This window comes from Syngnathus leptorhynchus, chromosome 3 (genome assembly GCF_054491065.1).
Source record: "Syngnathus leptorhynchus isolate UIUO chromosome 3, UIUO_Slep, whole genome shotgun sequence".
Taxonomy (NCBI): domain Eukaryota; kingdom Metazoa; phylum Chordata; class Actinopteri; order Syngnathiformes; family Syngnathidae; genus Syngnathus; species Syngnathus leptorhynchus.
The window spans coordinates 2,433,268-2,461,194 of NC_141197.1; the positions used below are offsets into that span (position 1 = coordinate 2,433,268).

Sequence of the window (27,927 nt, forward strand, 5' to 3'; positions counted from 1 at the left end):
GTTACCGTAATGCAGAGTATGAACTAAAAGTGACAGTGGAGGATGGCTTGACTTTTTCTTTTCAAGTGGAAGCTTTCTGATAGCATTTTGGAGTTTATTTGTCTTAGAGTTGTTTTTCAGTACATGGTAAGCAAAGAAAATGAAGATTCAAATGTATTTTCCACGAACTAATTTAAGAGCTGTCTTATTGCAGAGGAAGTTGTTGTTTACGAAATGAAGCCGCGACTTGATAAACATGGGTACATGATTTACTTGTGACTGTCTAGAGCTAGATTCGCATATAGTGCAGTCCTGTTTATACACTATCTGTAAGAAATGTAACTGTGTGTCGTTACGTCATGTATTGTTATTTGAAGAATCTGTTAATTTGAGAACATTTTACATTTTAGAACTGTATATTTCGGGATTTGGTTGTATGCTTCCGTTGACGAGCGCATGGGGTGGAAGTTATGAAATACGCTCCCTCTGGGCCTCCCTATGTGGAGTTTGCACGTTCTCCCCGTGCCCGCGTGGATTTTCTACGGGTACTCCGGTTTCCTCCCACATCCGAAAAACAAAGTGGTACAGAAAATGGATGGATGGTTAATAATAATAATAATGTATCATGTGTAAGATGTAGTTATTATTTTGTAGTATTTATGAATTAAGGGTTAGGCTCAGCAACAGGTAGATCCCCCATCCCTGAACTGAAATACAATAAAACATGAAAGTATCACAAAAAAACAGATTTTTCTTTTTCGTGTGTGGGGGGGAGGGGGGAGCAAAAACATCTTTAAATTGGGGTCACAAAAACCTATTTTTGATTAAAATTTGGTGTGATCTTTGATAGCGCACCAAAGCATTTTCAGCATTGCTTAGACCAGTGTTTGTCAACCACTGTGCCGCGGTACACTAGTGTGCTGTGAGTGATCGTCAGGTGTGCCGTAGAAAATTATCCAATTTCACCTAATTGGACTAAAAATATTTTTTGAAAACGAATTAACCAGGATATCAGCTCTGTGTTCATCCAAACATGCACAGGTTTCACACTGAGTAAAATGTACTGAGATTGACATTTTGTACATGCAACTTTTCATATTGTAACAGTGAAATCTTTCCAAATATTGCACTTCAAGTGCACTTTTTATTCAAAAGAAGAAATATAAAAGATGATAAAATACGTTTTTGAATTGATTCCTAATCAAGACACTTTGATAAGAATGACTTTATTGTTAATATAGGTGGCTACGTCTTAACAGATTTTTGTTGGTGTGCCTCGAGATTTTTTCCAATGAAAAGGTGTGCCGTGAATTAAAAAAGGTTGACAAACTCTGGCTTAGACGACATGCAAATTATGGAAACAGGAGGGTCAGAGCCACCTCTCTTAAACTAAGTACTGTAGTTAGCAATTGTAAAGTAAATCTAGACTGCCTTATTGGGGAACTGAGCTGCATGAGGTATATGGTAGTTGCCTGACTAACAATTTCTAGAAATAGGAAACTAAACCCTTCCATTCAGCTAATCCATTTTCTCTGTCATTTCTTCCAAATGTGGAATGAATCTGCTATGGCAAAACTATTTAAGGGTGTATCCTGTATTACTGAATCTCGGACAATAATGCAGAAACCCTACTTCCTTTACCTTTATCAGGCCATTGTAAGCCATGTCACCTGGAATGCATCATATTGTACACTTGTGTTTTCTATGTCTCATGGTAGATTGAAGATGAGCGAGGACGCGTTTGAGGTCCCGGAAAGGAGAGAGTACCGCTACTTGGTGCAGGAGGAAGATGAAGTGGAGGTGCGATATGTTCGGCACAGACACTACATCAGCCCCTTCCTGGTGCTTTCCAGACGCTGCATTTTGCTCATCTGCCTTGGGGTACTTGCTCTCCTCATTCTGGCCACTTACTTGGGCTATGTAGCCCAGACACTTCCTCCTGGACTTGTCCAAGTGACCACTGACTGCGGCGAATACAGAGGAAGACATGTAAGTGTCTATTGTTGGGTGCAAGTTATTTTTTCCATTAATTTCTTATAGAAATACGAGTAGTGTAGTAGTGAAGCTACAATAGGTGAAGCACAAACTGGCAAGGGATTACTGTAATTTGACCATGCTTTGCGTCAGATTTGCACTGGGAAAGAAGGGTCCTTATTACTTACCGTATTTTCCGGACCAAAAGGCGCACCGGATTATAAGGCGCACGTTCAATGAACAGCCCATTTTAAAACTTTGTCCATATATGTTTTATATATTATAAGGCGCATAAAATAGAATCTATACTGCAACAAACTGCGGTTGACTAGGGTCGCGATATGCATCCACTAGCCAATAACCAATGAGCCCTCTGTAAACAATCGCGTTTCTCAAACTATCCTATAAAATGATCAGAACTGACTAAAGTTTGATCTAACACCTTGGTACTGCTTACCTATGTTTCCCTTCCATATCGATCCGTAAATTTACTCGAAACAGTAACAGAGCAGCCGATTTTGACATGAAATAGCCCCGTGCATATAGCAGCTATCACTATAGCATTAGCCACCCGCAAACTCCCATGAGCCTCAGCAAAGTGTAAACAATCGCGTTTCTCAAGCGAGGGCTTAAAAAATGATCAGAACTGACTAAAGTTCGATCTAACACCTTGGTACTGCTTACCTATGTTTCCCTTCCATATCGATCCGTAAATGTACTCGAAACATTAACAGAGCATCCTATTTTGACATGAAATAGCATTGTGCGTATAGCAGCTATCACTATAGCATTAGCCACCTGCAAACTCCCATGAGCCTCAGCTCACAGACTCTCGTGAGCCTCAGCAAAGTGTAAACAATCGTGTTTCTCAAACTATCCATCCATTTTCTGAACCGCTTAGTCCCCACGGGGGTCGCGGGCGTGCTGGAGCCTATCCCAGCCGTCATCGGGCAGTAGGCGGGGGACACCCTGAACCGGTTGCCAACCAATCGCAGGGCACACAGAGACGAACAACCATTCGCACTCGCACTCACACCTAGGGACAATTTGGAGTGCTCAATCGGCCTAACAAGCATGTTTTTGGGATGTGGGAGGAAACCGGAGTGCCCGGAGAAAACCCACGCGGACACGGGGAGAACATGCAAACTCCACACAGGGAGGGCCGGAGGTGGAATCGAACCCGCACGATTCACGTTTCTCAAACGAGGGCTTAAAAAATGATCAGAACTGACTAAAGTTTGATCTAACACCTTGGTACTGCTTACCTTATGTTTCCCTTCCGTATCGATACGTAAATGTACTCGAAACATTAACAGAGCAGCCTATTTTGATATGAAATAGCCTCGTGCGTATAACAGCTATCACTATAGCATTAGCCACCCACAAACTCCCATGAGCCTAAGCTCGCAGACTCCCATGAGCCTCAGCAAAGTGTAAACAATCGCGTTTCTTAAACGAGGGCTTAAAAAATGATCGGAACTGACTAAAGTTTGATCTAACACCTTGGTACTGCTTACCTATGTTTCCCTTCCATATCGATCCGTAAATTTACTCGAAACATTAACAGAGCAGCCTATTTTGAGATAAAATACCCTCACGGGTACAACCGCTATTCAGTGACGCCCCCTGACCACGGTTGCCGTAATGTTGGTAAGCGATGCGACCTTTTAATTTACAAGTTGTACTAAAACGTACTGAAAATTTTGGCAGAGCACTGTGCACAACCAGTATAGATCAACAAATTCATAAATTGATCCATATATAAGGCGCACCGGACTATAAGGCGCACTGTCGGCTTTTGAGAAAATTTTAGGTTTTTAGGTGCACCTTGTAGTCCGGAAAATATGGTACTTTACATTTCTCTAGGTTAATGCTAGTACGCTTGAAAAAAATAATCAGAATTTCCATCCTTAAAATGTAATTGATGAACAACGTAAAGGTAGCTGTAGCAGTCTTGCTTTATCAGATTATGTTCAAAAATACTGTTTTGACGCCTTCAATTTGCAATGACAAAAATTTTATTCTCATTTTCAGAAAAATGGGGCCTACTCCTTTAAAGGAATGTCATATGCTGCTCCACCAGTTGGTAACCTGCGTTGGGCACCACCTGCCGAGCCAGTATGTAGGCCTGGTGTCACTGATGCTAGCCGTTTCCGTAGCATGTGTCCTCAAGTCCAACCGCTGTCAAGTTCAGGCAAGGTAATGGGCCAAGAGGACTGTCTTTTCATTAATGTGTGGACACCAACGCTCAAGGCCGACTCAAAGCTGCCCGTCATGGTCTGGATCCATGGAGGCCTACTACACATGTTCAGTGGTGGTGAGCAAGGCTACTCACCCACGGAGAAGCTTGCAGCAGAAACTGGGATGGTCTATGTCAGCTTCAACTACAGACTTAATGCATTTGGCTTCATGGCACTGGAGATACTCAGGAATGGTTCTCACAAAAACACTTCAGGTCAGTTGTATTGTGTTTTTTTTTTTTTTTAAGCATGAGTTTCTCACTCAGAACACAAGTTTATCAGCCTCGTATGTCTTGTCAAGACTTTCAGTCTCGTGTTGGATCACTATTTTACATTGTGTTGGATTAAAATGTTCAAAGGTTTGGGGTCAGAAATGTCCTTATTTTTTTAAATTAAATCACTAGTTTTTAAATGAACATAACAAGAAACTCATAAGGAATACACTCTATACAGTGTTATATTAGTAAATGTCTATTCTAGCTGCAAACGTCTGGTTTTTAATGCAATATCTTCTTAGGTGTATAAAGGCTCATTTCCAGCAACCATCCCTCCAGCGTTTTAATGGTCTATAGTGTTTTCTAATTGTGCGTAATTGTGAAGGCTAATGGATCATTAGAAAATCCTTGAAAACCCTTGTGCAATTCCATTAGTTTTCATGGAAAACACTAAATTGTTTGTGTACCCCCAAACCTTTGAACAGTAGTGTAAATATACACTCATGTTAAGTGTTGATTGAGAACTTGATGTCTAATCCACTCCTGGTTTGAAAGGAACATCTGGTTAGTGGGTCTGTTTCTGACTTGAAAAATGGGACAATGGAAAGAATCCTCCTCTTCCTCAATAGGGAATTATGGCTTCATGGACCAGATTTCTGCATTAAAATGGGTACAAAGAAACATCCACGTTTTTGGAGGTGATCCTGGGAAAGTTACCATATTTGGCCAGAGTTCAGGTAAGAAAAGAATGGATTGTGAAGTTTTTTTTTTACCATGCCAATCTTACTGACTGTACCATGAAAACATTTTAACCTTTCTTGATTCCACCCCCCTTCCACATTTATCCTACTTACTGCATTTATTTATCACACTTAAAAGTTTTTGATCAGCTGGCCAATTTGATGTCTCACAAAAAAATGCATTTTCTAAAGGATTATTTAATTTATTAAAGTGTACTCATGAAGAGCCCACATTGAGGTCTTACTTTGGAAAGGGAGCAATAATGTAATACTAGGTCAATATCTGGGGTCACTATACGTATATCTGTCAGGTCTTTTCCTTAGCTCGGCCTTTAATGGACGGTGCCATGTTGGGTGACGCCATATTGTTGACATCTTTCACCCAGCATCTGCTATTAGGTGGATAGTCAGATTGCCTGCCTATGGATGGAAATCGTTTTTTTCCCCCACTATGCAACTAATATTTTCACTAGGTGACTTAAGGTTTCGGTTAATGATTCTTTTGAACAATTCTTTTTGAACGATTCTTTTGACCGATTCTTTTGACCGATTCTTTTGAACGGTTATTTTGAGTCAACTGATTCTAAAGATTCAGCTCCCGGTTGGTGCCTTTCTCTTGCGCCCAGCCGGCTGCCCCGCCTCTCACGATAGTCCTCAGTTGCTCACCACCACTCTATCAATGTGTATTTAAACGCTGTATATATAAGTTAAATAGCGAATCCGTAATAGGTGAAGCGCGAAGTGGTGAGGGAGCACTACTCATAAATTTGATAGGGAATGCAGTTTTTTTTTTTTTTTTTTTCAAAAATATTCTATACCAGGATTATTGCAAATCCGTATGTGTGTGGAACAGAGGTTATCTGAGTTGCAGCCTCTGATTGTCATGTGCAATGGAACGATAGCCTATTAGGAATGACCTGAAGGTTGCGCTGTTGCCAGGATTCACATGTGTCTTCCAAGGCATTAACCCCAATACACAGAATTTGGTCTTTTATCTAGTTAATAGATAAAAAAAAAATATTTTCTACAAATCTGGCTGCACCATGTTTTCAGGTCAGCGTAGGCCAACAGGCCAAATTTTTACTCAAAAGAGTCTGGACACCCCCCCCCCCCCCCCAAGTATCTACTTTAAGAAAGCAAAAACAAACACTTAAGTTTTCATGATCATGTCTAGTGTCTCTCACATTTTCAAAATGGATGTTTATTATATTTGTGTACCAGGCTTTACCAATCAGTATTCTGGCTGCAAAAAAATCCATAACTTTAATTTTTTATACTTGAGGTAATATAGATATAATAAAAGGAAGTTATTGACCTTATAGAATCATCTTAAATAAACCCACTGTTACATGTTTTGCTGCTATTTTATAAATTACACTCAGAAAAGTTTACTCAACTACGACTTCTTTTAATGTTTTCTTCTCTGTAAGGTGGAACCTCTGTATGGACCCTGATGATGTCACCTCTCGCAAAGGATCTCTTCCATGCAGCAGTAGATATGAGTGGCTCGTATGTATACAATGCCACTCTGGAACAGGCTGAGTCGGACAATCTGATCTTTCTGAGCAACACAGGCTGCAAGGACATTTTATGCCTTAGAAGTCTCTCCATTAAACAAATATTGCAGGTAAAAATGTTGAGTTTCCCAAATTTAACTAACAACTGACAAAATCTCAGCAAGAAATTATTATTATTATCACTGGTGGTCCCCTTTTTAAGAAGGGGGACTGGAGGGTCTTTTCTAACTACAGAGGAATCTCACCCCTCAGCTTCCCTGGTAAAGTCAGGCAAGGCAAAGCAAGGAGAGTTTATTTGTATAGCACATTTCAGAAACAAGGCAATCCAAAGCGCTTCACACAAAACATGAAAGGCATCATAGAAAAAGAAATCATTAAAAGCATCAAGGCACAGTTAAAAAACCAACAACAAAAAAACATTCAAAACAATTGATTGAAACAGAGTTACAGTGCAGAGTAAATTAAAATAAAATCAGCAATAGGCAGTAGCAAACAGAAAGGTCTTCAGATCTGACTTAAAAACATTGAGAGTTGCAGCAGGCCTGCATGTCTCTGGGAGTTTGTTCCAGATACTTAGAGCATATAAGCTCAACGCTGCTTCTCCCTGTTTAGTTCTGACTCTGGCAGACCTGTGCCAGATGATCTGAGAGGTCCGGATGTTTCATAAGGGATCAGCAGGTCAGAAATATACTTGGGCCCTAGACCATTCAGAGCTTTATAAACCAGTAAAAGTATTTTAAAATTAATTCTTTATTCCTTAGAAGTCTCTCCATTAAACAAATATTGCAGGTAAAAATTTTGAGTTTCCTAAAAGGCATGAAGAAGGGTCAGTCGGGAGGTCGAATCTTGGATTCAGGAGAAGCAGTGTGTTTTTTGTCCTGGCCGTGGAACAATGGACCGGGGGGTGGGGGGTATTCCAAAAAGCAGGTTCAACACACTTTGAGTCTATCCCTGAACCCAGAGTTGACTTACCCTGAGATGGGGGACTCTGAGTATTCGGTTCCAGAAAAGCAGATCTGAGTTCAATCGAGTCTGAGTATGTTCACCTGGAGTTACACGCGTGCACAACTCCTACAAAAAGCCATTATCAATCGAGCCCCAATACCACGAGTCACCATAACAACTGAGGCTAAACAGATCACCTTATTTTACTTTATTGGTCCTTATGCAGGCTTACTGCGAGTACGAATGTATTTTTTTGCCGCACATCTCATACAGCTGCTCATAGCGAAGAAGAGAGAGACGTCATAGGACAAAATTGCTGCTCGATGCGCAAGTTTGAATGTACTATTTCATTGATGTAACATCGAACCATAAGATCGTAGCATGGTCTATAGTAATGAATTTAAGTAGGAATGAAATCTCATTTTCATTTAGGTGCAATTCAACAGGAGAAAGAAATGACTTGGAAGCAGCTCAAAATAAAACATAAAACATTAGTCAAAAAGGTAAGGCATGTTTTGCTAGGCTGTGATTGCACCTCACTTTGATTTAAATTTTATTATTTTAAAAGGACTCACGCTATTAAACAAGTCAGTACTAATTTAAACTAAATTATTAATGCAGTGGCTACTTCAAATAATTTAAACCCCAAACAAAATGTTTTCCAACGTCTTCTCGGTTAATTCTACAGTTTGTGGATCAATACTTGACACAAATGCAATTATGTTTCATACCTATTGTAGTCATTTATTATTATTATTATTATCCATCCATTCATTTTCCGTACCGCTTTGTCCCCATGGGGGTGGTGGACGTGCTGGAGCCTATCCCAGCGGTCATTGGGCAGTAGGCGGAGGACACCCTGAACCGGTTGCCTACCAATAATTATTATACTCTTGATTTCTTATCTGTGGTCTACTTCTTTGTTTTAAGTACTGTATTTGAATTTATAAAACAAGATCAACACAGTGTGTATCCATGACTGAACATATTGTATGTGTATGCAAACAGTCTCTGATTAGGCAATGCTTATGGACTGAATATCAAATAGTAAAAATTGATGTACTAACGTTAAGCAACAAGTTAAATGATAATCTTTTAACATAGCACTCTAAAAAAAAGAAATGTATTGCTCATGATGGATTTACTCACGGTTTTGACAGGCTATCCCATGGCACCAATACCCATCTTGGGCTGCAGATAAGCTGGTTGATCTTCCGACTAGGGGGCTGTTCTTTGGCCCTGTTGCAGTAGTGGATGGGTATGTCCTCGAAGCGTCACCCTTTGAGATATGGGAAAAGAAAGGAGCTTATAATGATGTTCCCTTTGTCATTGGGACAACAGAGCAGGAAGTGGACTTCAGGTGAAGTTTGACCTTGTTCAGGTTTTTCTTTTATAGTTTTGTTGTAACTGTAATAAAGCTGCTGTTTTCTCTGCAGTCCAGCACCTGAAAATATCTCCATTTGGACCTGGGGGGACTACAAGTGGTTTGTGACAGGTAACAACATACCGTAATTTTTGGACTATAAGTCGCTCCGGAGTATAAGTCGCACCAGCCATAAAATCACAATAAAGTGAAAAAACCCATATATAAGTCGAACTGGAGTATAAGTCGTACTATCGGGGTAAATTTATTTGTCAAAATCCAACACCAAAAACAGACATGAACCAGCAACAACAGGCTAAACGATACGGTATGCTAACGTGACATATACACAAACGAGGAGCTGAGAACGGGCCTGACGTAACATTCAGAGTTATTCAAGTAAGTCTTACATAAATAACACGTTTATCAAACCATCTGTGTCACTCCAATTCATTAAATCCATTGTTTGTGCTTTATGTAAACAATGCCGCGTATGCGCCGCATATGCTGACGTCGGACCCGTTGTAAGTTGCATTTCCACAGACCCATATAACAATATATAAAGTATATTTCAATATAACTATCATATTACAACAATATTATCAAACCATCTGTGTCACTCCAAATCATTAAATCCATCGATCAAATTCCTCGTTCTTTGTCAACAACGCCGCGCGTGCGCTGCAGAGATGTAGTATATAACTATATTGTAGCGTTAACAAAGTACCAGGAAAGACGTGGGTTTATATAACAACAATATTATAAAACCATCTGTGTCACTCCAAATCATTAAATCCTTCGATCAAATTCCTCGTTCTTTATGTCAACAACGCCACGCGTGTGCTGCAGAGATCTAGTATATAACGATATTGTAGCGTTCACAAAGTACCAGGAAAGACGTGGGTTTATATAACAACAATATTATCAAACCATCTGTGTCACTCCAAATCATTAATTCCATCGATCAAATTCCTCGTTCTTTATGTCAACAACGCCACGCGTGCGCTGCAGAGATCTAGTATATAACCATATTGTAGCGTTAACAAAGTACCAGGAAAGACGTGGGTTTGGTAAACGGCTCTTTATTTAACAAAACAAGAGTTCAACAACTACTGAACTTCCAGCCACGGAGGTGGAAGAGAGCTCCATAAATAGGAGCGGGCGTGCGTAAAAGCCATGTCCGAGCCCCATCCACCGTCCCCCGCCGGCCCCCGACTTCCATCCACGGAGGTGAAAGAGAGCTCCCGTCGAGAAGGACCGGGCGTGCGTAAAAGCCATAATAGTTTTTCAAACCTTCTGTGTCACTCCAAATCATTAAATCCTTCAAATTCTTTGTCCTCCATGTCACTTACAAACAAAGCCGCGAATGATGCCGGTAGTTCGTGGGGCGTGCGTAAAAGCCATGTCCGAGCCCCATCCACCGTCCCCGTTATTTAACAAAACAAGAGTTCAACGAGCCAACAACTACTGAACTGTAATAATAAAAACATATACAAGTTGCTACACGAAATAAAATATATCAAATAACTATAACATAAATAAGTTTTTCAAACCTTGTGTCACTCCAAATCATTAAATCCTACAAACGTGGGGCCCTTCGTCATCTTCGTCATCCCGTGATCGAATCCTTTGTCTTTTATGTAAACAACCGCCGCGCGGCACGGGTGACGTCACTTGCAGTTCAAATGACAGTAATCCCTTGCTACATCGCGGTTCGTTTATCGCGGTTTCACTACATTGCGGATTTTCGAATTTTGAAAATTTGTGAAAAAAATCACATTAGTCGCTCCTGAGTACAAATCGCCCCCCCCACCCAAACTAAGAAAAAAAAAATGCGCCTTATAGTCCGAAAATTACGGTACTCTTTATTCAAACGTCTTAGAAATACTTTGTTGGTCAATTTTTTTTGAGAGCTGCCACTTTCTGAAAAGTTTTGGACAGAATTTGGTCCTACTGTTACATCACAGCCAAGCTAATTAAGGGTGTATTCAGACCTAACTGTTTGGTCCACTTTAAACGGACCAGGGTTCGATTGTAACGCTGGTCCAGACCTTTTGTGGGGGTGTGAATACACCCAAACAAATCCTGAAACGGATTAAAGAAACAGATCCACTTTTTAAAGTGGTCTCGGTCCGCTTCCAAACGAAATCAGATGTCAATACAAACAGCGTAGATCCGAACCAACAGCACTAATATCCAGACCAGCAATGCAGCGCAGAAGACATGTTTTCCTCCATTTCTGGGTCTGTGCACTGTGTGCTGGTCATTGCTGTCCAATGGAAGCACAGAGCATCACAAGCATGGGTCGGTTTGCAAAATATACTTCACTTGCAAAATGTAGTCTGAATAGAAACTCACTTGCAAAATGTAGTCTGAATAGAAACCGCACCAAACAAATAGAATGAAGTCCGCTTTTGGTCTGGACCAAACAGCTAAAGGACTTTTCTGGTCTGAATACACCCTTAAATAGTACTAGCCTCACACCTTGTTTCTCCCCTCACAAATTGGACAAATAACAGCCATTTTGTTGCAAAAAGCACCCAGATTACATGGAGCCACTATCATATACGGCTGGAAAAAGTTGATAATGTTGGATAAATCAACCATGAAAATATGTTTACACAATAGTTTTGGCCCCAAGCTTCCTTGTTAAAGCATACATGAGTATGTACATCATGTGATCAATGCATTGTCACGCAGCACTTTTGCGTCCCAACTTTTAGGGGACACTGAGTTTCCCTTGTAATTTCTGAGCAATTGCTACTGAATTAAATGCATCATCTAGGCATCTAGATCTCTTTGTCCTAGCAGGTCCTTGTTGCGCGAAGGAAAAACGGCGACCGCAGTTGGCCATAAAATGTGGTGTCGTAGCTGGTGGTCCGCTGCTTGACATCAAAGTTTAATTTGAGTCCAGCCTCCAATTTCTTTCCACAGTGTCATTTCCCTGTTTTTCTTTTCTTAATTAATAATGGGCTACTGGCTGAGGCTTGTGTGTGACAGCTTTTAGCGAAATGTAATTTTTAAATGACACCAAGTGGAAGAAAAAGATATTCTGTCACCCAGTCCTAGTCATGTTTCAAACTGCCGTGAGAGAAAGGTTGACAATGAGAACAGCCAACTTCCAAGGTAACAGGAGTATGTTTTCTTGTTGTGCACACCTCGATATGTCTTGAATGCTGACTAAAACTGCTCTGAACAGGGCTAATTAAAAATTATGATGAGTAATGGAGTGTGTGGAGTTTGCATGTTCTCCTTGAGCCCGCGTGGGTTTTCTCCGGGCACTCCGGTTTCCTCCCACATCCCCCAAAAAAACATGCTTGGTAGGCCGATTGAGCACTCTAAATTGCCCCTAGGTGTGAGTGCGGGTGCGGATGGTTGTTCGTCTCTGTGTGCCCTGCGATTGGCTGGCAACCGGTTCAGGGTGTCCCCCGCCTGCTGCCCGAAGATGGCTGGGATAGGCTCCAGCACGCCCGCGACCCCCGTGGGGACTAAGCGGTTCAGAAGATGGATGGCTGGATGATGTAATTCTTGATCTTTAGGATATTTTGTCCAAAGTATGTTATACATTATTTTATTAGGCACCTAGAAACCTTTATTTTAGAATCTAGAATCTTTAATAGAATCTAGAACAGAGTTGGAAATGATCAGAAATGTATTTAAAGTGAGTATGTTATTTTTATACATGTTTCCTGTACCTGTCTCCTTTCAGAAAAACTCAAGTCATTCAGTGAGAATCTTACCAAAGCGGCATTAGAGCTTTATCCTTCTTCCGACCCTTGCCCCACACCAGACCGCTGTCCTGAGAGAGCATACACGACTATGGTTTCTGACATGAGAGTGACATGTCCCAACAATGATCTAGCCCAGAGGGCTGCAGGTAAATTATCTTCTTAATCATTAAGTCGTGAATAAATTTGTCCTGATAGATTGCAAAAACCTTTGCAGTTAGAATCCAATTTTCTTTCCTAGATCTGTACAACTAAAATCATGAAAATACTTGATGCAATTTTATACAAGGACAAGGAATAGGCACAAATGGTGAGGTCAGCTAACATGCAGAAAATGGCTTGATTGAGAGATCATGAGCTGTATCATGCTGTTTTAAGCTTCCCATGATTATGCTACCATTCATGATCATCCATTACCCTGACAATTTAGTGTTTTCTATGAAAACTAACAAACACAAGGGTTTTTCTAATCATCCATTAGCCTTCTAACAAAATTAGAATACACAATGGACCATTAGAACACTGGAGGCATGGTTGCTGGAAATGGGCCTTTATACACCTATGTACCGTAATTTTTGGACTATAAGTCGCGTTTTTTTTCTTAGTTTGGGTGGGGGGGCACGACTTATACTGAGGAGCAACTTATATTTGAATTTTTTCACAAATATTCAAAATTCAAAAAGAAACAAAAAGGGAAACCTCGATAAACGAACCGCAATGTAGCAAGGGATTGCTGTAATTAGAATTTTGAGTGCGCCAGTTTTTTACATAAAGGACAAAAATTCAATCACGGGATGACGAAGATGACGAAGGGCCCCGCGTACTACCGGCATCATTAGCGGCTTTGTTTGTAAGTGACACGGAGGACGAATAGTTTGAAGGATTTAATGATTTGGAGTGACACAGAAGGTTTGAAAAACTATTATGGCTTTTACGCACGCCCGGTCCTACTCGACGGACCTCTCTTTCACCTCCGTGGATGCAAGTCGAGGGCCGGCGCTCGGCCGGGTGGCTGTCCGGTGACGGTGGATGGGGCTCGGACATGGCTTTTACGCACGCTCGGTCCTACTCTACGGAGCTCTCTTTCACCAACGTGGATGGAAGTCGGGGGTCGGCGCTCGGCCGGGTGACTGTCCGGGGACGGCCGATGGGGCTCAGACAGACTCAGATGGGGCCTATTCAATGGAGCTCTCTTCCACCTCCGTGGCTGGAAATGCCACCTCCGGGGATGGAAGTCCATGCCGCTGCACGCCTGGAAGTCGACTTTGTTAACGCTACAATTTAGTTATATCCTAGATCTGTGGAATAACGACGAGGCTGACGTCAGGGCGCACGCACGGCGTTGTTGACAAAGGACGAGGAATTTGATCGATGGATTTAATAATTTGGAATGACACAGACGGTTTGATAATATTGTTGTAATATGATAGTTATTTGAAATATACTTTATATATCGTTACATGGGTCTGTGGAATAATTAGAAATGCAACTTACAAGTCCGACGTCAGCTGCGCGGCGCATATGCGGCACATACGCGGCATTGTTTACATAAAGGACGATCGATGGATTTAATGAATTGGAGTGACACAGATGGTTTTATAAACGTGTTATTTATGTAATAGTCATTAGAATAACTGAATGTTACATCAGACCCGTTCTCAGCTCTTCGTTTGTGTTTATGTCACGTTAGCATACCTAGCGTTTAGCCTGTTGTTGCTGTTCATGTCTGTTCTTGGTGTTGGATTTTGTCGAATAGATTTCCTCCAAAATGCCACCTATACTCCGCAGCGACTTATATATGTTTTTTTTTCACGTTATTGTGCATTTTATGGCTAATGCGACCTATATTCCGGAGTGACTTTTAGTCTGGAAAATACGGTAGATATTGCATTAAAAACCAGATGTTTGCAGCTAGAATAGTCATTTACCACATCAACAATGTAGAGATGTATTCTTGATTACCGTATTTTCCGGACTACAAGTCGCTCAGGAGAACAACTGGAACCAGCCATAAAATGCATAATAAAGAAGAAAAAAAACATATATGTCACACCGGAGTTCAAGTCGCATTTTAGGGAGAACTTTATTTGACAAAATCCAACACCAAGAACAGGCAACAACAGGCTAAACTATACGGTATGCTAACGTTACATTAACACAAACGAGGAACTGACCACGTGCCTGACGTAACATATTAACAGTTATTCAAATAACTATAACATAAATAACAAATTATCAAATCATCATCAGAAAAGAGATAGCTACGACTAACGTGAGCAATATGGGGCCGAAAAAAACCTAGCCATGTCCACGGAGGAGGTCGAGGACATAAAAAGGTCACTTGACTTCCTTTCGGAAGAAGTTTCAGCTGTAAGGATGCAGCAGAAAAACATCTCGGTACTGGTGGAAGAGGTAAAGACGCTCCGTATGCTCAATGCTGAGAAGGACAAGCGGCTTGCCTACCTTGAAAGTCGGGTAGCGGATATTGAGCAATACACAAGAATAAATGACATTGTCATCACGGGAATAGCAATTAAACCTATATCTTATGTAAGGGCAGTGACGGCAGGTAACGATGGCTGTGAGGAAGATGCAAGCTCAGCCGAGCAACAGGTAGCTGCGTTTCTGCAAACTAAAGGAATAACTATGGACTCCAACCAGGTTGAAGCATGTCATCCACTGCCCAGAAGAAACAGTAATGACAAGCCAGCAATCATTCTGAAATTTGTCAACAGAAAGCACAAAGTTGCACTTCTAAAGCAGGGTAAGTTGCTCAAAGGCACAGACTTCTACATAAATGAACATTTGACAAAGACCAATGCGGATATTGCAAAGAAAGCCGTCACTTGAGAAGAATGGGAAAAATACAGAGTACATGGACCAGAAATTGCAAGATATACGTCAAACTAAATGGATCACCAGAAGAGGGCAAGATACTGATGGTGAGGAGTATTGAGAACTGGAAAAGCTTGAATAAGTATCCTCAATAGAAAATCAACTGGAATGGACTTGGAACTGAATGGAGATAACAACACAAAACATAAACATAATGCTCAGGGACACTACTCAACCTACATTAAGCAACAATGGACATGTAACACAGTGGATACAAGAACATGAACAACTCCAACTAACGTTTGATTACAATGAAAGCAGCACTCTGGACATAGATCAGGACATCGACCCAGACAATCATTTCTTCTCCACCACAAACAACACGTTATTATTACAGCAATGATCAGTACAATACGGACATCTTAACAAAAGATAAGCTATCTATTATCCATTTCAATAGCCGGAGTCTATATAAAAATTCTAGTAGCATTCGGGATTACTTACATTCAACCAACCATTTCATATAATTACTATTTCTGAGACCTGGATTACAACTGAGAAGGGAATGCACTTTGAGATGGAAGGCTATGAATTCATACATAATAACAGACAGAGTAAAAGTGGGGGTGGTGTTGCAATCTCAAAGTCAAAGTCAGCTTTATTGTCAATTTCTTCACGTTAAGACACACAAAGGGATTGAAATTACGTTTCCCACCGTCCCACGGTGACTAGACACATTACACAACACATACAAGCAAATAGTACAAAGAGTAAAAATGAATAGACAGGAGCGATGAATAAGTAATAAGCAAATACCCCAAATAACCCAAATAAATAAACAATAAATAAATAAATAGATAAATAAGAGGAGCAAAATGGAGCAAGCGCGCATACAGCAGACAGCCAGAATATAGCGCAAAAGAACAGGACGTTATGCAGCCGAGGGTGGAGAGAATTCAGGATCCTGACAGCTTGGAGTAAGAAGCTGTTGGCGAGTCTGGTGGTGCGGGAGCGCAGGCATCTGTACCTCTTCCCAGAGGACAGAAGATCAAACAAAGAGTGAGTGAGGTGACTCACATCACACACAGTCACGGTCGCCTTGCGGGTGAGACGGGATGTGTAAATGTCCTTCAGGGAGGGGAGTGAATCAATCTATGTTGATTTGAATATGAAATTCAAGATTGTAGAGGCTATGACACAGGTGGTGGACAATCTTCTTGAATATCTCACGATACAGATTTGTGTTGAAAAGAAAAAAGACATTATTATAAGCTGTGTCTATAGAGCTCCTAGTTCTACCATTGAGACATTCACAGAATGGATAGAAAGTGTGATTATACAAAAAAGGCAACAAAAATATTTTTATTTGCGGGGATTATAACATTGATTATTAAATCCAAACAAGCAACAAAATATTGATGATTTTTTAAATTTAATGCATAGCCTGAGTCTCTTTCCTGCAATCACTAGACCCACGAGAGTAACATCACAGAGTGCTACTCTGATAGATAACATATTCACCAATATAATAGAAAACAGGACAACAAGCAGGTTATTAATTACTGATATTACTGACCACCTTCCAGTGTTTACAGTCTAGGACAATAATTTCAAATCTGAAATTGGGGTGTATAAACAACAAAGAATTAGGACAGATGAGACAATTGCTACTCTAAAACATGAATTAATGGAACAGAACTGGGATGCAATATATAAAGAAAAAGATGTAAATAATGCATACCATAAATTGATGACTACATTCACTTCATTATATAATAAGCATTGTCCAATCAAGGAATATAATAAAAAAACTAAATATAAGAACAGTCCATGGTTGACAAAAGGTTTAAGAAATGCCTGTAAAAACAACAATTTACTCTGTTGGAACTTTATAAAACAGAGAACAAAAGGCGCTAAAGATAAATATAAGAGATATAAGAATAAATTAACTCATGTTATAAGATTAAGTAAGAAAGAATATTATAAGAATAAATTAGAGGATAACAAAAATAATATTAAGGGGATATGGACTGTCCTAAATCACAATATTAGAGAAGGTAGCGAACAACACAAATTACCTAAATATTTTGTTATAAATGATACAGAAAATTATAATATGGAAGAAGTGGCAAATAGTTTTAATCAGTTCTTTGTAAATGTTGGACCTCAAATAGCAAAAGACATACCGATTCCAGCGCCAGATGTAGGCAACAGAGATAAATTAATAGAAAGGAATCCTCACTCAATGTTTTTGAAGGCAGTTGATGAAAATGAAATTATTAACACTGTAGAACAATGCAAAAATAAAACATCTACCGACTGCAATGGGATTGATATGATGTTAGTTAAGCAAATCATTGAGGGGATTTCAAAGCCACTTGTGTACATCTGAAACTTGTCATTTTTAACTGGTACATTCCCAAAGAAGATGAAAATTGCTAAGGTCATTCCTCTTTATAAAACTGGGAGCAAACACAACTTTACAAACTACAGACGTATCTCAATATTGCCACAACTCTCAAAAATATTGAAAAAGCTTTTTAACAGCAGAAGGGATGGATTTTTGGAAAAACATAAATTATTTGCAGAGAACCAATATGGTTTTAGAGTAAACAGATCAACAGCACAGGCATTAATGGAATCAATTGAGGAAATCACCGATGCAATAGACAACAAACGACATGCAGTAGGAGTTTTCATTGACCTCAAAAAAGCTTTTGACACAATTAATCATGATATACTATTCAATAAATTAGTAAAATATGGGATAAGGGTGTTGGGAAAAATGTGATACATTATCATTAGATTCCATGGCTTTAATGCAAGATGTTCGCTGTATGGCAGTTTGACCTTGTGTCCAGGGAGTTTCCAACCACTATAGAATGTTTAAAGGACAATGGTGTTTTTCATGGGACAGGATGCATATGCCTGGAGCCATGAGTCGTTAAGCAAGAACATCTTGGGTTTGAACAATGACATCATTGTTCAGGTCCATACTGCTCGCCTTAAGTAATGACATTCTTAGTTTCCTGCTACCATGAGCTGAACTGAGTGCTGTGAACAATGAGAAGCTATACATTTGTGTAAACCCCACCCATTGTATTTACTCAATAAAAAGCGGCCAGCCTGGAGAAGGGCACGGTTTTTGAGCAACACTTGCTGTTGTTTGATCACCGTCCTTTTGCAAAAGCTTTGTGGCCATTGAAGACAACTCTCTGCCTCTGTGAAATTCTTTGTAAATGTTGAAGACCCAACAAAGAGGATTAATATTAGACTGGATAAAGGATTATCTGCGAGAACGGCAACAGTATGTAAAGTTGGGTAATCGCTGCTCTGGATATTTGGACATAGCTCGTGGTGTTCCACAAGGGTCAGTTTTAGGCCCTAAATTATTTATTTTGAGATATAAATGACATGTGCAAAGTCTCTAAAGAACTAAAACTCGTCAATTTTGCAGATGACACAAATATCTTTCGTTCAGGTGACAACATTCAACAAGTGGAATCAGTGTTGAATGAGGAAAGGAAAAAAAATTAAAATGTGGTTCGACTGGAACAAATTATCATTAAATGTAAGTAAGACCAAGTTTATGGTATTTGGCAAAAAGAACATAAAGACACGAATAGAAATAGATGGGACTGCAATTGAAAGAGTGCAGGAAAACACATTTCTTGGGGTTATAATAGATGACAGGCTGAGTTGGAAGCCACACATCAAACACGTAAAGCAGTCATATACAAAGCAAAAGAATTACTGGATTATCATTCACTTCGTACACTTTATTGTTCTCTTGTCTTGCCCTATTTGCATGACTGTGCTGAGGTTTGGGAGAATACTTATAAAACTTCACTATAGCCACTTATCATTCTGCAGAAAAGAGCAATAAGGGCTATTCATAAAGTCAACTACTTGGAACACACAAATCCACTTTTCATACAATCCAAACGATTGAAATTCACTGACATAGTATCTTATCAAACAGCGATCATCATGTATAGGGCAAAAGCAAAACAACTACCAGAAAATATCCAAAACTTATTTCGGAATCTGGAGGGAGGTTATAAATTAACAACTTCAAAACCTTAAACATAAGAACAACCTTAAAAGGTTTCTGTATAACTATAACCGGGGTCAAACTATTGAACAATCTAAGTGAGGAACTCAAGCAAAGTCCAATTATCCACCAGTTTAAAAGAATGTACAAAAATATGTTGTTTAGCGGGTACAAAGGCTAAAAGTGCCAAAGGGCTACACACAAGTAAAAATGAAACAGAAAAATAAGTGTGAAAGTGGGTCTACTTGTGTTCTGTTGTAGAATTACAGTATATGTTGAATCGTTGGTTTAATGGATAAAGTGAGAAAGGGGTAGGAATCCAAAAAGCTATGCTTCCTCCTACTCCTTTTTGAGCATTCTTTATTGATTTATTTATTTATGTATTATTATTATTTATTTAATAATTTTTTCTGTTGGTTTATTTTTTTTGTTTGTTTGTTGTATGGACTTATATATGCCACTTTAAAGTGTTATTTGTTCTGTTTATTTTTCTTTTTGTTTTGGATGTTCGAAATAAAGAAATCAATCAATCAATCAATCAATCAATCAATCAATCAATCAATCCGTGTCACTCCAAATCATTAAATCCATCAAAATCTTCGTCCTTTGTGTAAACAACGCCGCTGCTGACTCCGGTGCACGTGGCGCTCACGTCAGACACGTCGTCAGTTGCGGTTCCAGTTATTCCACAGGCCAATATAACTATATACAAACTATATATCAAATAGCTATAATATAAATAACAATTTTATCGAACCACCCGTGTCACTCCAAATCATTAGATCCATCGAAATCTTCGTCTTTTGTGTATACAACGCTGCTGATGAGTCCGGAAGTGCATGCGGTGCTGACGTCGGCCACATCGTCAGTTGTGGTTCTAGTTATTCCACAGGTCAATATAACTATATATCAACTATATATCAAATAACTATTACATAAATAACAATTTTATCAAACCATCCATGTCACTCCAAATCATCAAATTCATCAAAATCTTCGTCCTCTGTGTCACTAAAAAAAAACGCAGGAAGTACATTCGCCGCTGACATCAGACTCGCCGTCGTTGTGGTTCCAATTATTTCAATTATAACTATATTGTAGCGTTACCGAAGTACCAGGCAGGTTGTGGGATTGGTAACCGGCTCTTTATTTCACAAAACAAGAGCTCAACATACGAGCCAACAACAATCGTCTCCTCTCCCCTGCTGCCTTCATGGCCTCCCCAGGCAATCGGAAACTACTGAACTCTAACAATACGCAAGTTGCTACACTAAATAAACTATATATCAAATAAATATAACATAAATAACAAGTTTATCAAACCATCCGTGTCACTCCAAATCATTAAATCCATCAAAATCTTCGTCCTCTGTGTCAGTCTCTGTCCTCTGTGTTATAAACAACGCCGCTGACTCCGGAAGTCAATTAATGGATTCAGACTCATTGTAAGTTGTGATTCCAATTATTCCACAGGCCTAGTGCAACCTCATGGGGTCTAAAGTGGAAATAACTTGAAGTGATCAACTATACTTGTAAGTAATATGTTAATGATCAAGTAATGTGTTAATAATATCACATATAAGTCGCTCCTGATTATAAATCTTACCCCCGGCCAAACTATGGAAAAAAAAACTGCGACTTATCGTCCGGAAAATACGGTAGTTTAATGTTATCCTCATTAAAACAATAGCAACTTCATTTTAGAAATAAGGATATTTGTAAGTGACCCCAAACTTTTGAACAGTAGTGTATATATTACCTCAAGCTCAATAGTGATCTAATTTCTTCTGAAACTCATGAAACATTGTTTTGGTGGGTATTTGGTTGCTATTTTTCTAACCCAAGTACACAGTCAGACGCCCGATTCACTGAAATCCCGCCTACACTGTACTCTGTTGAGATTTCATCTGGCCCTGCGGCTTTGCCACGTCGTAGCATCTTGATAGCCCTCTATACCACAGATCTTGTTGGGGGGCACAATTGATTTTGAGTTGGTGTGCTGCTGGTGGGATCTCTATTGCTTGGTCGGGCGGTGGTTTATCCAACAGCTCGCTGAAATGCTCTGTCCACCTTTGGAGTGCTTGGTGGTGAGGAGTCGTCCCTCTTCATCCCGGATTTGTGTGTTGTTCTGTCTGAACTTCCCAGCTAGTTTCCTGGTGGTCATGTAGAGTTCCTTGAGATTGTTTTGTGCTGCTGCTGCTTCCTGTGCTTCTTTAGCCAGTGCCTCAATGTAGTTTTTCTTGTCCTGTTTAGCACTTTTACTTACTTCCTTGTTTGCTTGCTTTTGTCAGGCCGCAGTTGTAAATAAGAACTTGTTCTTAATTGTTTGCCAGGGTAAATAAAGGTTAAATAAAAATAAAATAAAAATTCTTCATAGTCCTTTTGGGCTGCAGCCTTTCTCGCTCACGGACAAGAAAATTTGATCACATTACCCCAATATTAGCCAATTTACACTGGCTCCCGGTCCATTTAAGATGTGACTTCAAGGTTCTTCTATTAACCTATAAATCGTTGCATGGCTTAGCGCCTTCATATCTCGTCGACTTAGTTTTTCCTTATGTTCCGTCTCGTAACCTTCGTTCGCAAAACGCTAGTCTTTTAGTGACACCGAGGGCCAAGAAAATGTCTGGAGGGGCTAGAGCATTTTCTATTCGGGCTCCAGAGCTCTGGAATGCCCTGCCAATGGATATTAGAACTGCTACCTCAGTAGAAACATTTAAGACCCGTTTAAAGACGTATTTCTATGATATGGCCTTTAATTAACCTGTAGTAGCCGATTCGGCTGGAGTTTGTTTTGCTCCCTCTCCCCGACCCCACTCCCCCCACCCCTCCCCGGCTGGGGAGGTGGTTAGGTGACACCCAAGCTGATGACGGCTATCTAGATTCTCGTGGACCAATTCAGCATGAGGGAACTGCAGCGGAATACCCTCCTAGAGGACACTGCCAGGACAATCGAAGGCACCTCCGACAGCTCTTCGCTTTGGCCTGGACATCCACTTTTTGATTTCCATATTATGTATTTTATGTGCCCTCTTTGCATCCATTGCAGCCTGGTGATCCTGAAAGGGGGATCCTTCCATCTGTGGTCCCTTCTCAAGGTTTCTCATTTTTCCCCTGGTAGGGGTTTTTGAGTTTTTCCTTGCCCTTTTGGGAGCCTAAGATCAGGGGATGCTTTGAGAATTATTGTCAATTGATTGTCTATGTGAAGCCCTTTGAGACTGCTTGTGATTTAGGGCTATACAAATAAACTTGACCTGACTTGACTTGACTTTTGGGAGCCCAAGATCAGGGGATGCTTTGAGAATAATTGTCAATTGATTGTCTACGTGAAGCCCTTTGAGACTGCTTGTGATTTAGGGCTATACAAATAAACTTGACTTGACTTGACTTGGCTCGTTTCTTGCATTTGTTGAGTGTGTCCTTTTTGGCCCTCCTTCTATTTTTTTTCCAGGTTTCTGTTGACAGCCAAGGTTTGTGGTTTGTTGTCCTTTTCCCTAAAACTTCCAGACAGGTCTCCTTCCATACACTTTTCAGGCTGTTCCAGTACTCCTTCACTGGTTGTTCTTGCAGGGCTTGAAACCTGTTCTGAAGGGTGGTTTTATACAGCTCAGTTGTTCCAATGTCCTGGAAGAGCTGGATGTTGTACTTTGTTCTGTTCCCAGAAGGGGTATTGCGGCGCTTTAGCTCGAGTTGGAGTTTTGCAGCCAGTAGGTGGTGGTCTGATCCAGCGTCTGCCCCCCTCTTTACTCTCACATCCAGTAGAGACCGTCTGAACTTCCGGTTGATGCATATGTGGTCAATCCTATGACCAGGTTGGTGTCAGCACATATGTCTGCAAGTCTTTCCCCATTTTCATTCATGGTGCCAAATCCATGTCTTCCCATGGCCAGCTCGTATCCATTGTTGTTTATTCCCTCCTTGGCATTCACGTCGCCCATGAGTAAGGTTAGGTCTTTTTCCTTCCTGGACTGCAGAATAGAAATAGAAATTATTCTTCATTTCCTCCTTGGCATTGTTGGTAGGTGCATAGCACTGTATAATTTGAAGGTTGATTCTTTTATGGGTGGTTTGGAATCTTGCAGTGATAATTCTTGAGCTGATGGGCTCCCAACTGATGAGGGCCGGTTTGGAGAGCATGAGTGCCACTCCTTCTGTGTGTGGTGCTGCTTCCTCTGCATGTCCAGAGTAGAATGTACTCGCCACTGGCTAGTTTGATTTCTCCTGTCTGAGTCCATCTGGTTTCGCACAGGCCAAGAATGGAAACCTTGTATCTTATCTCTCAAGCAATGACTTTTGTTTTCCCTGCTGCGAACATGGTCCTGATGTTCCGGGTTGCTATGTTGGTCGGTTTCCTAGGGGATAGCAGATTCCACCGCACCCTCTCCAAATGGTTTTCAGCATGCGGCTTCATTTCCTCTTCAGCTTGTATGCTTGAAGAGTCTACATCTCTTAGGTTGTGGGGTTTCTCTTTCTTCACCAATGTTTCTGTAATCGTTTTTTAAATCCACTACACGGGTGATTGGCCTATGAGCTTTACCATTGCCCTATTTGCCAGCTTGACCTGTTACCATCTCTCACGACGGGGACGTTAGGGTTGCTTCAAATAGGATAAGCTTCAAATATTCACGGTTGTTAAGGCAAAGAGAGCATGTCTTTATATCACATTAAAATACATGAGCCTATTAACCCTTAAAATACATCAACCCTCTATTGTTAAGATGTGGTCACAAATTCGCAGTAGCTTTGATCACAATTTGAGAAGGTGCAGGCCTTCTAAATATTTCAATTTCTAGATTTAGAGGAATGCATAGAATAGATCTGAAAATGGTTGTTTGTTGATTCCACCACAAATACCTTGACACACCAGTATTTATCAAGAATTTATCTATTGAAACATGATTTTAAACTTGGAATTCCACTAAGTATCCATTGTGACAAGGTATAATCATGTGGCCTGCCACAAAAAATGGAAGCAAATAAATTTTTGTTCCAGCGCAAATCTCATCTAAAAAAACATACTATATTTTAAAAACACTCCACCAATGTTGTGTGTGTGTGTTTGCTCAATAAGCAGCTATTCAACGAATTATATAATTTACCATTATCACATGTAGTCTGCAAATACTATTTTTGAGGGGTTGATGTATTATTTAAAATCTGTGGAGTATGTTTGGTGTAGGATTCCTGCATCAAACTGCCCATTAATTTAACTTTTGTTTCTGCAGCTGCCCTTCAGAGTCCTGTTTATCGCTATGTGGTGACATACACACCTTCTGGAGCAGTCAACACAACTATTCCTCTGCTTCCGTTTCATAGCCGCTTCTCTTTCCACTGCTTGGATATCATTGCTTTCTTTGGGGGACTGGAGTTAGTTCTGGGAAAACCACTCTCCGAGCAGGACAAGAGTTTCCAAGATCTTGTAACACAACATCTTATGAACTTCGCCAAAACAGGTAACAGTGTCATTCAGTTCTTGTGTCAATGTCAAAAGACTAAGGACACAATAAAAAACTTTTACGGAGTTTTATGGAAATTGGGATTTGGAAACTAACTGTAGATTATACTTTATTTATTATTTCATAACGAGTGAGAATGTTAAAACGTCTGTCTCATACAGGTAAAATGGCTGATGAGTGGTCAGCTTACCCAGGAGACACTGCCCTCCTGTCCAGCAAGCTTTCAGTTGTCAACGAGTATTCAGCTGCACGCTGTCGGTTGTGGAAAAAGAATGGCCTGTATGCCTATGCGTGGATAAACTGATCATACAGAGACATCTGAAAAGTTGTTCAGCTGTCTTGCTTAGTTGCTGTGAAGGAAATATATTCTATTTGAGTTACACATAAGCCAAGTTAAAAAAAAATTTTTTACCAGCAGCCAGTGTTGAGCAAAATTACACATTCTCCGAAGTGAGTCTTAGATGTGTCAAAATTAATCGATTAATCATCAACAAACGGTTATCAAACTAATCGCCTCATATTTTAATAATGGAGTAAATGTTTATAGCCATTTTTTTAACTCAAGACTGTCCAAATCTTCTGATTTCAGGCTCTCAAGAAGTCATAATTATCTGAAATATCTAGTCCTTCATGAAAGCACACTGCTATATCTGTTGTGTTTAATCAAAATAAGTCACTTGCAAGCATCTGCTTTTCCTTTGGAAAGCAGACCATCAATTAAGTGTGATATTACTTTACTGTTGTTTAGTTGTTTTTTTAATCACTATATAATACCATAAATAACAGAAATAATCGATTAACAAATGTTTTAAAACGTTTTCATGCAAATAATATTGGATAAGATTATTTGATTAATCTATGAAATAATCAGTAAAATAAGCAATTTGAAAAATATTCAATAATGACAGCCCTAGTCAGCCTTTTTCCGAAGATTCAACAGTTTATTCATGTCTAGACGTTTCAATGTATTCATTTTGTTTGTTCAGCACACAAAGTGAATGGTGGATAAATTTAAAACACTTTAAGTATTAAATTTCTAAAATTCAGTTGTGGGGAATCCGGTATATTTGACATGCGTGAAACAACTAAACTCTACATGAGCAAGTGTTTGGCAATGGAGGCAAGCAAAATGTCCCTCTATGGAGATTGAGTATTTTTTTGTCAGTATTTTCAAAGGTTAGTGCCTTATCACCAAACTCGAATGTTATACAGAGCATGGACTTGACTATTTTTTTTGGAGTGTGTATTATCACTGCTTCTCCAAGCATTATTTGACACGTGCAGACATATCGTCAACTGCTACCAAGTACCAATTATGTTTTTATTTCACCTTTAAAGAAATAGATGCCACTACATAACACACTGTTTGCACTCCTTATTCACCTTGTTCATTGGCTATGGATATTTGCCCTTTCCTGTGAATAGACACCGTTGTACATGTATTGAAGTATATTTGCATAAATGAGTGGGAAAAAAAAGTTTTGAGAGTGTGCTGTATTTATCTTCTTGGCAACATGGATTTAATTAAATTTTATTTGCAATTCACTGACAAGTGTTAATGCAGTTTGTTTGAAAATGGGGTGGCATGGTGATAAACTGGTTATCATGTCCGTCTCACAGTGCAGAGGTTGTGGGTTCAATTCCATCTCCAGCCTTCCTGTGTTCTCTCCATGGCTGCATGGATTTTCTCCTAGCATTCTGTTTTTTTCCCACATTCCAAAAAACATGAATGATTGGCCGATTGACCACTTCAAATTATCTGAAGGTGTGATTGTGAGTGTGAATGGTTGAAGACCAGTTCAGAATATACCCAAAGACTGCTAGGATAGGTGCATCAGATCAAGTGCATCAGAAAATGGATGGATGGACAGATGGATTGATGTTTGAAAATTAATGATAAACCGAAATTCTGGTGTGTGTGCCTTGGCCACTTGATGACAATATATTACAGTTATCCAGATATATAAACTAAAGATTATTCATACCACTCGGGTACCACACTCCTCTACCGTTTGTTATTATTGTGTTCGTATTGTTATTGTGAATGTTGTTGTGAAAGCTTTAGATGAATAAAGATGTACGTATGTATAAATATTGTCATATTTTTAATACAATTAAATATACAAAGACATAAAATTGTCAAAAAGCCAGGAACATCGTTAAGCCATATAACCAGAGTAACAACACATCAAAATTTGAAAAACGTCAAAATGACAGTCCCGGGAGTTTTAGTGCTAAAGCCAGTGTGGTCATCACCAAGTAGCTCCTTAGCACTTTCTTCAAAAGACTGATCGTATTCATTCTTTTTTTTAGTCGCACACCTTCATTTAATGTGCAATAATGACTTAATAGTAAATGAAATGCAGTGGAACTATTTATTATTCATCGTTGTCTGGTGTCTTTAATTTTTACACATATGTGTTTCAATTTACTGTTTTCACTGTCTTTGTGGTTGTCCCGCTGCTATATGTGAAGCACTTTTTTACAGCTGCTGCTGTTGTAAAATGTGCTGTATATTTCTAAAGAAAGAAAAGCTAAAACTGCTGATTTATCCATTGTCCTCGAACACAGAACTTTTGAATATTGGGGAAATGGCTCTGTGTGCATAATTGTGTGAAGGCGAAGGCCTTCACACTTATGTTACTCTACTCCTTTCACTTTATTATTGTGTGAAGGCGAAGGCCTTCACACTTATGTTATTCTACTCCTTTCACTTTATTATTATTGTGTGAAGGCGAAGGCCTTCACACTTATGTTATTCTACTCCTTTTACTTTATTATTATTGTGTGAAGGCGAAGGCCTTCACACTTATGTTATTCTACTCCTTTTACTTTATTATTATTATTATTGTGTGAAGGCGAAGGCCTTCACACTTATATT

The 27,927-nt window shown here is 39.6% G+C and overlaps 1 protein-coding gene and 1 pseudogene across 2 annotated transcripts; both read left to right on the forward strand.

Moving 5' to 3' along the window:
• On the forward strand, window positions 1–27,807 carry LOC147058850 (uncharacterized). 2 transcript variants are annotated; one of them, XR_015065615.1, is made up of 10 exons: window positions 1–126; window positions 1,698–1,968; window positions 3,988–4,408; window positions 5,038–5,145; window positions 6,579–6,775; window positions 8,771–8,970; window positions 9,047–9,105; window positions 12,683–12,850; window positions 24,907–25,043; window positions 25,208–25,354. XR_015065615.1 is itself a non-coding variant. In XM_085907166.1 (10 exons), exons 2-10 carry the CDS (start codon window positions 1,705–1,707, stop codon window positions 25,348–25,350), a joined length of 1,788 nt encoding a protein of 595 aa, XP_085763292.1. In that variant the 5' UTR covers window positions 1–126; window positions 1,698–1,704; the 3' UTR covers window positions 25,351–27,807. The 2 variants fall into 2 exon arrangements, 1 of the variants encoding a protein (XP_085763292.1); XM_085907166.1 differs by having other exon boundaries at window positions 24,816–25,043; window positions 25,208–27,807.
• Window positions 14,991–22,448, forward strand: LOC147058851 (uncharacterized; annotated as a pseudogene).
• Window positions 27,808–27,927: the final 120 nt, after the last annotated feature.

Bases quoted from the DNA above. Each gene is read 5' to 3' on its own strand.
- LOC147058850 (XM_085907166.1), top strand. From the start codon at position 1,705: ATGAGCGAGGACGCGTTTGAGGTCCCGGAAAGGAGAGAGTACCGCTAC. The intron at 4,409-5,037 runs GTCAGTTGTATT...CTTCCTCAATAG, and splicing joins TTCTCACAAAAACACTTCAG to GGAATTATGGCTTCATGGAC. The intron at 6,776-8,770 runs GTAAAAATGTTG...CGGTTTTGACAG, and splicing joins CCATTAAACAAATATTGCAG to GCTATCCCATGGCACCAATA.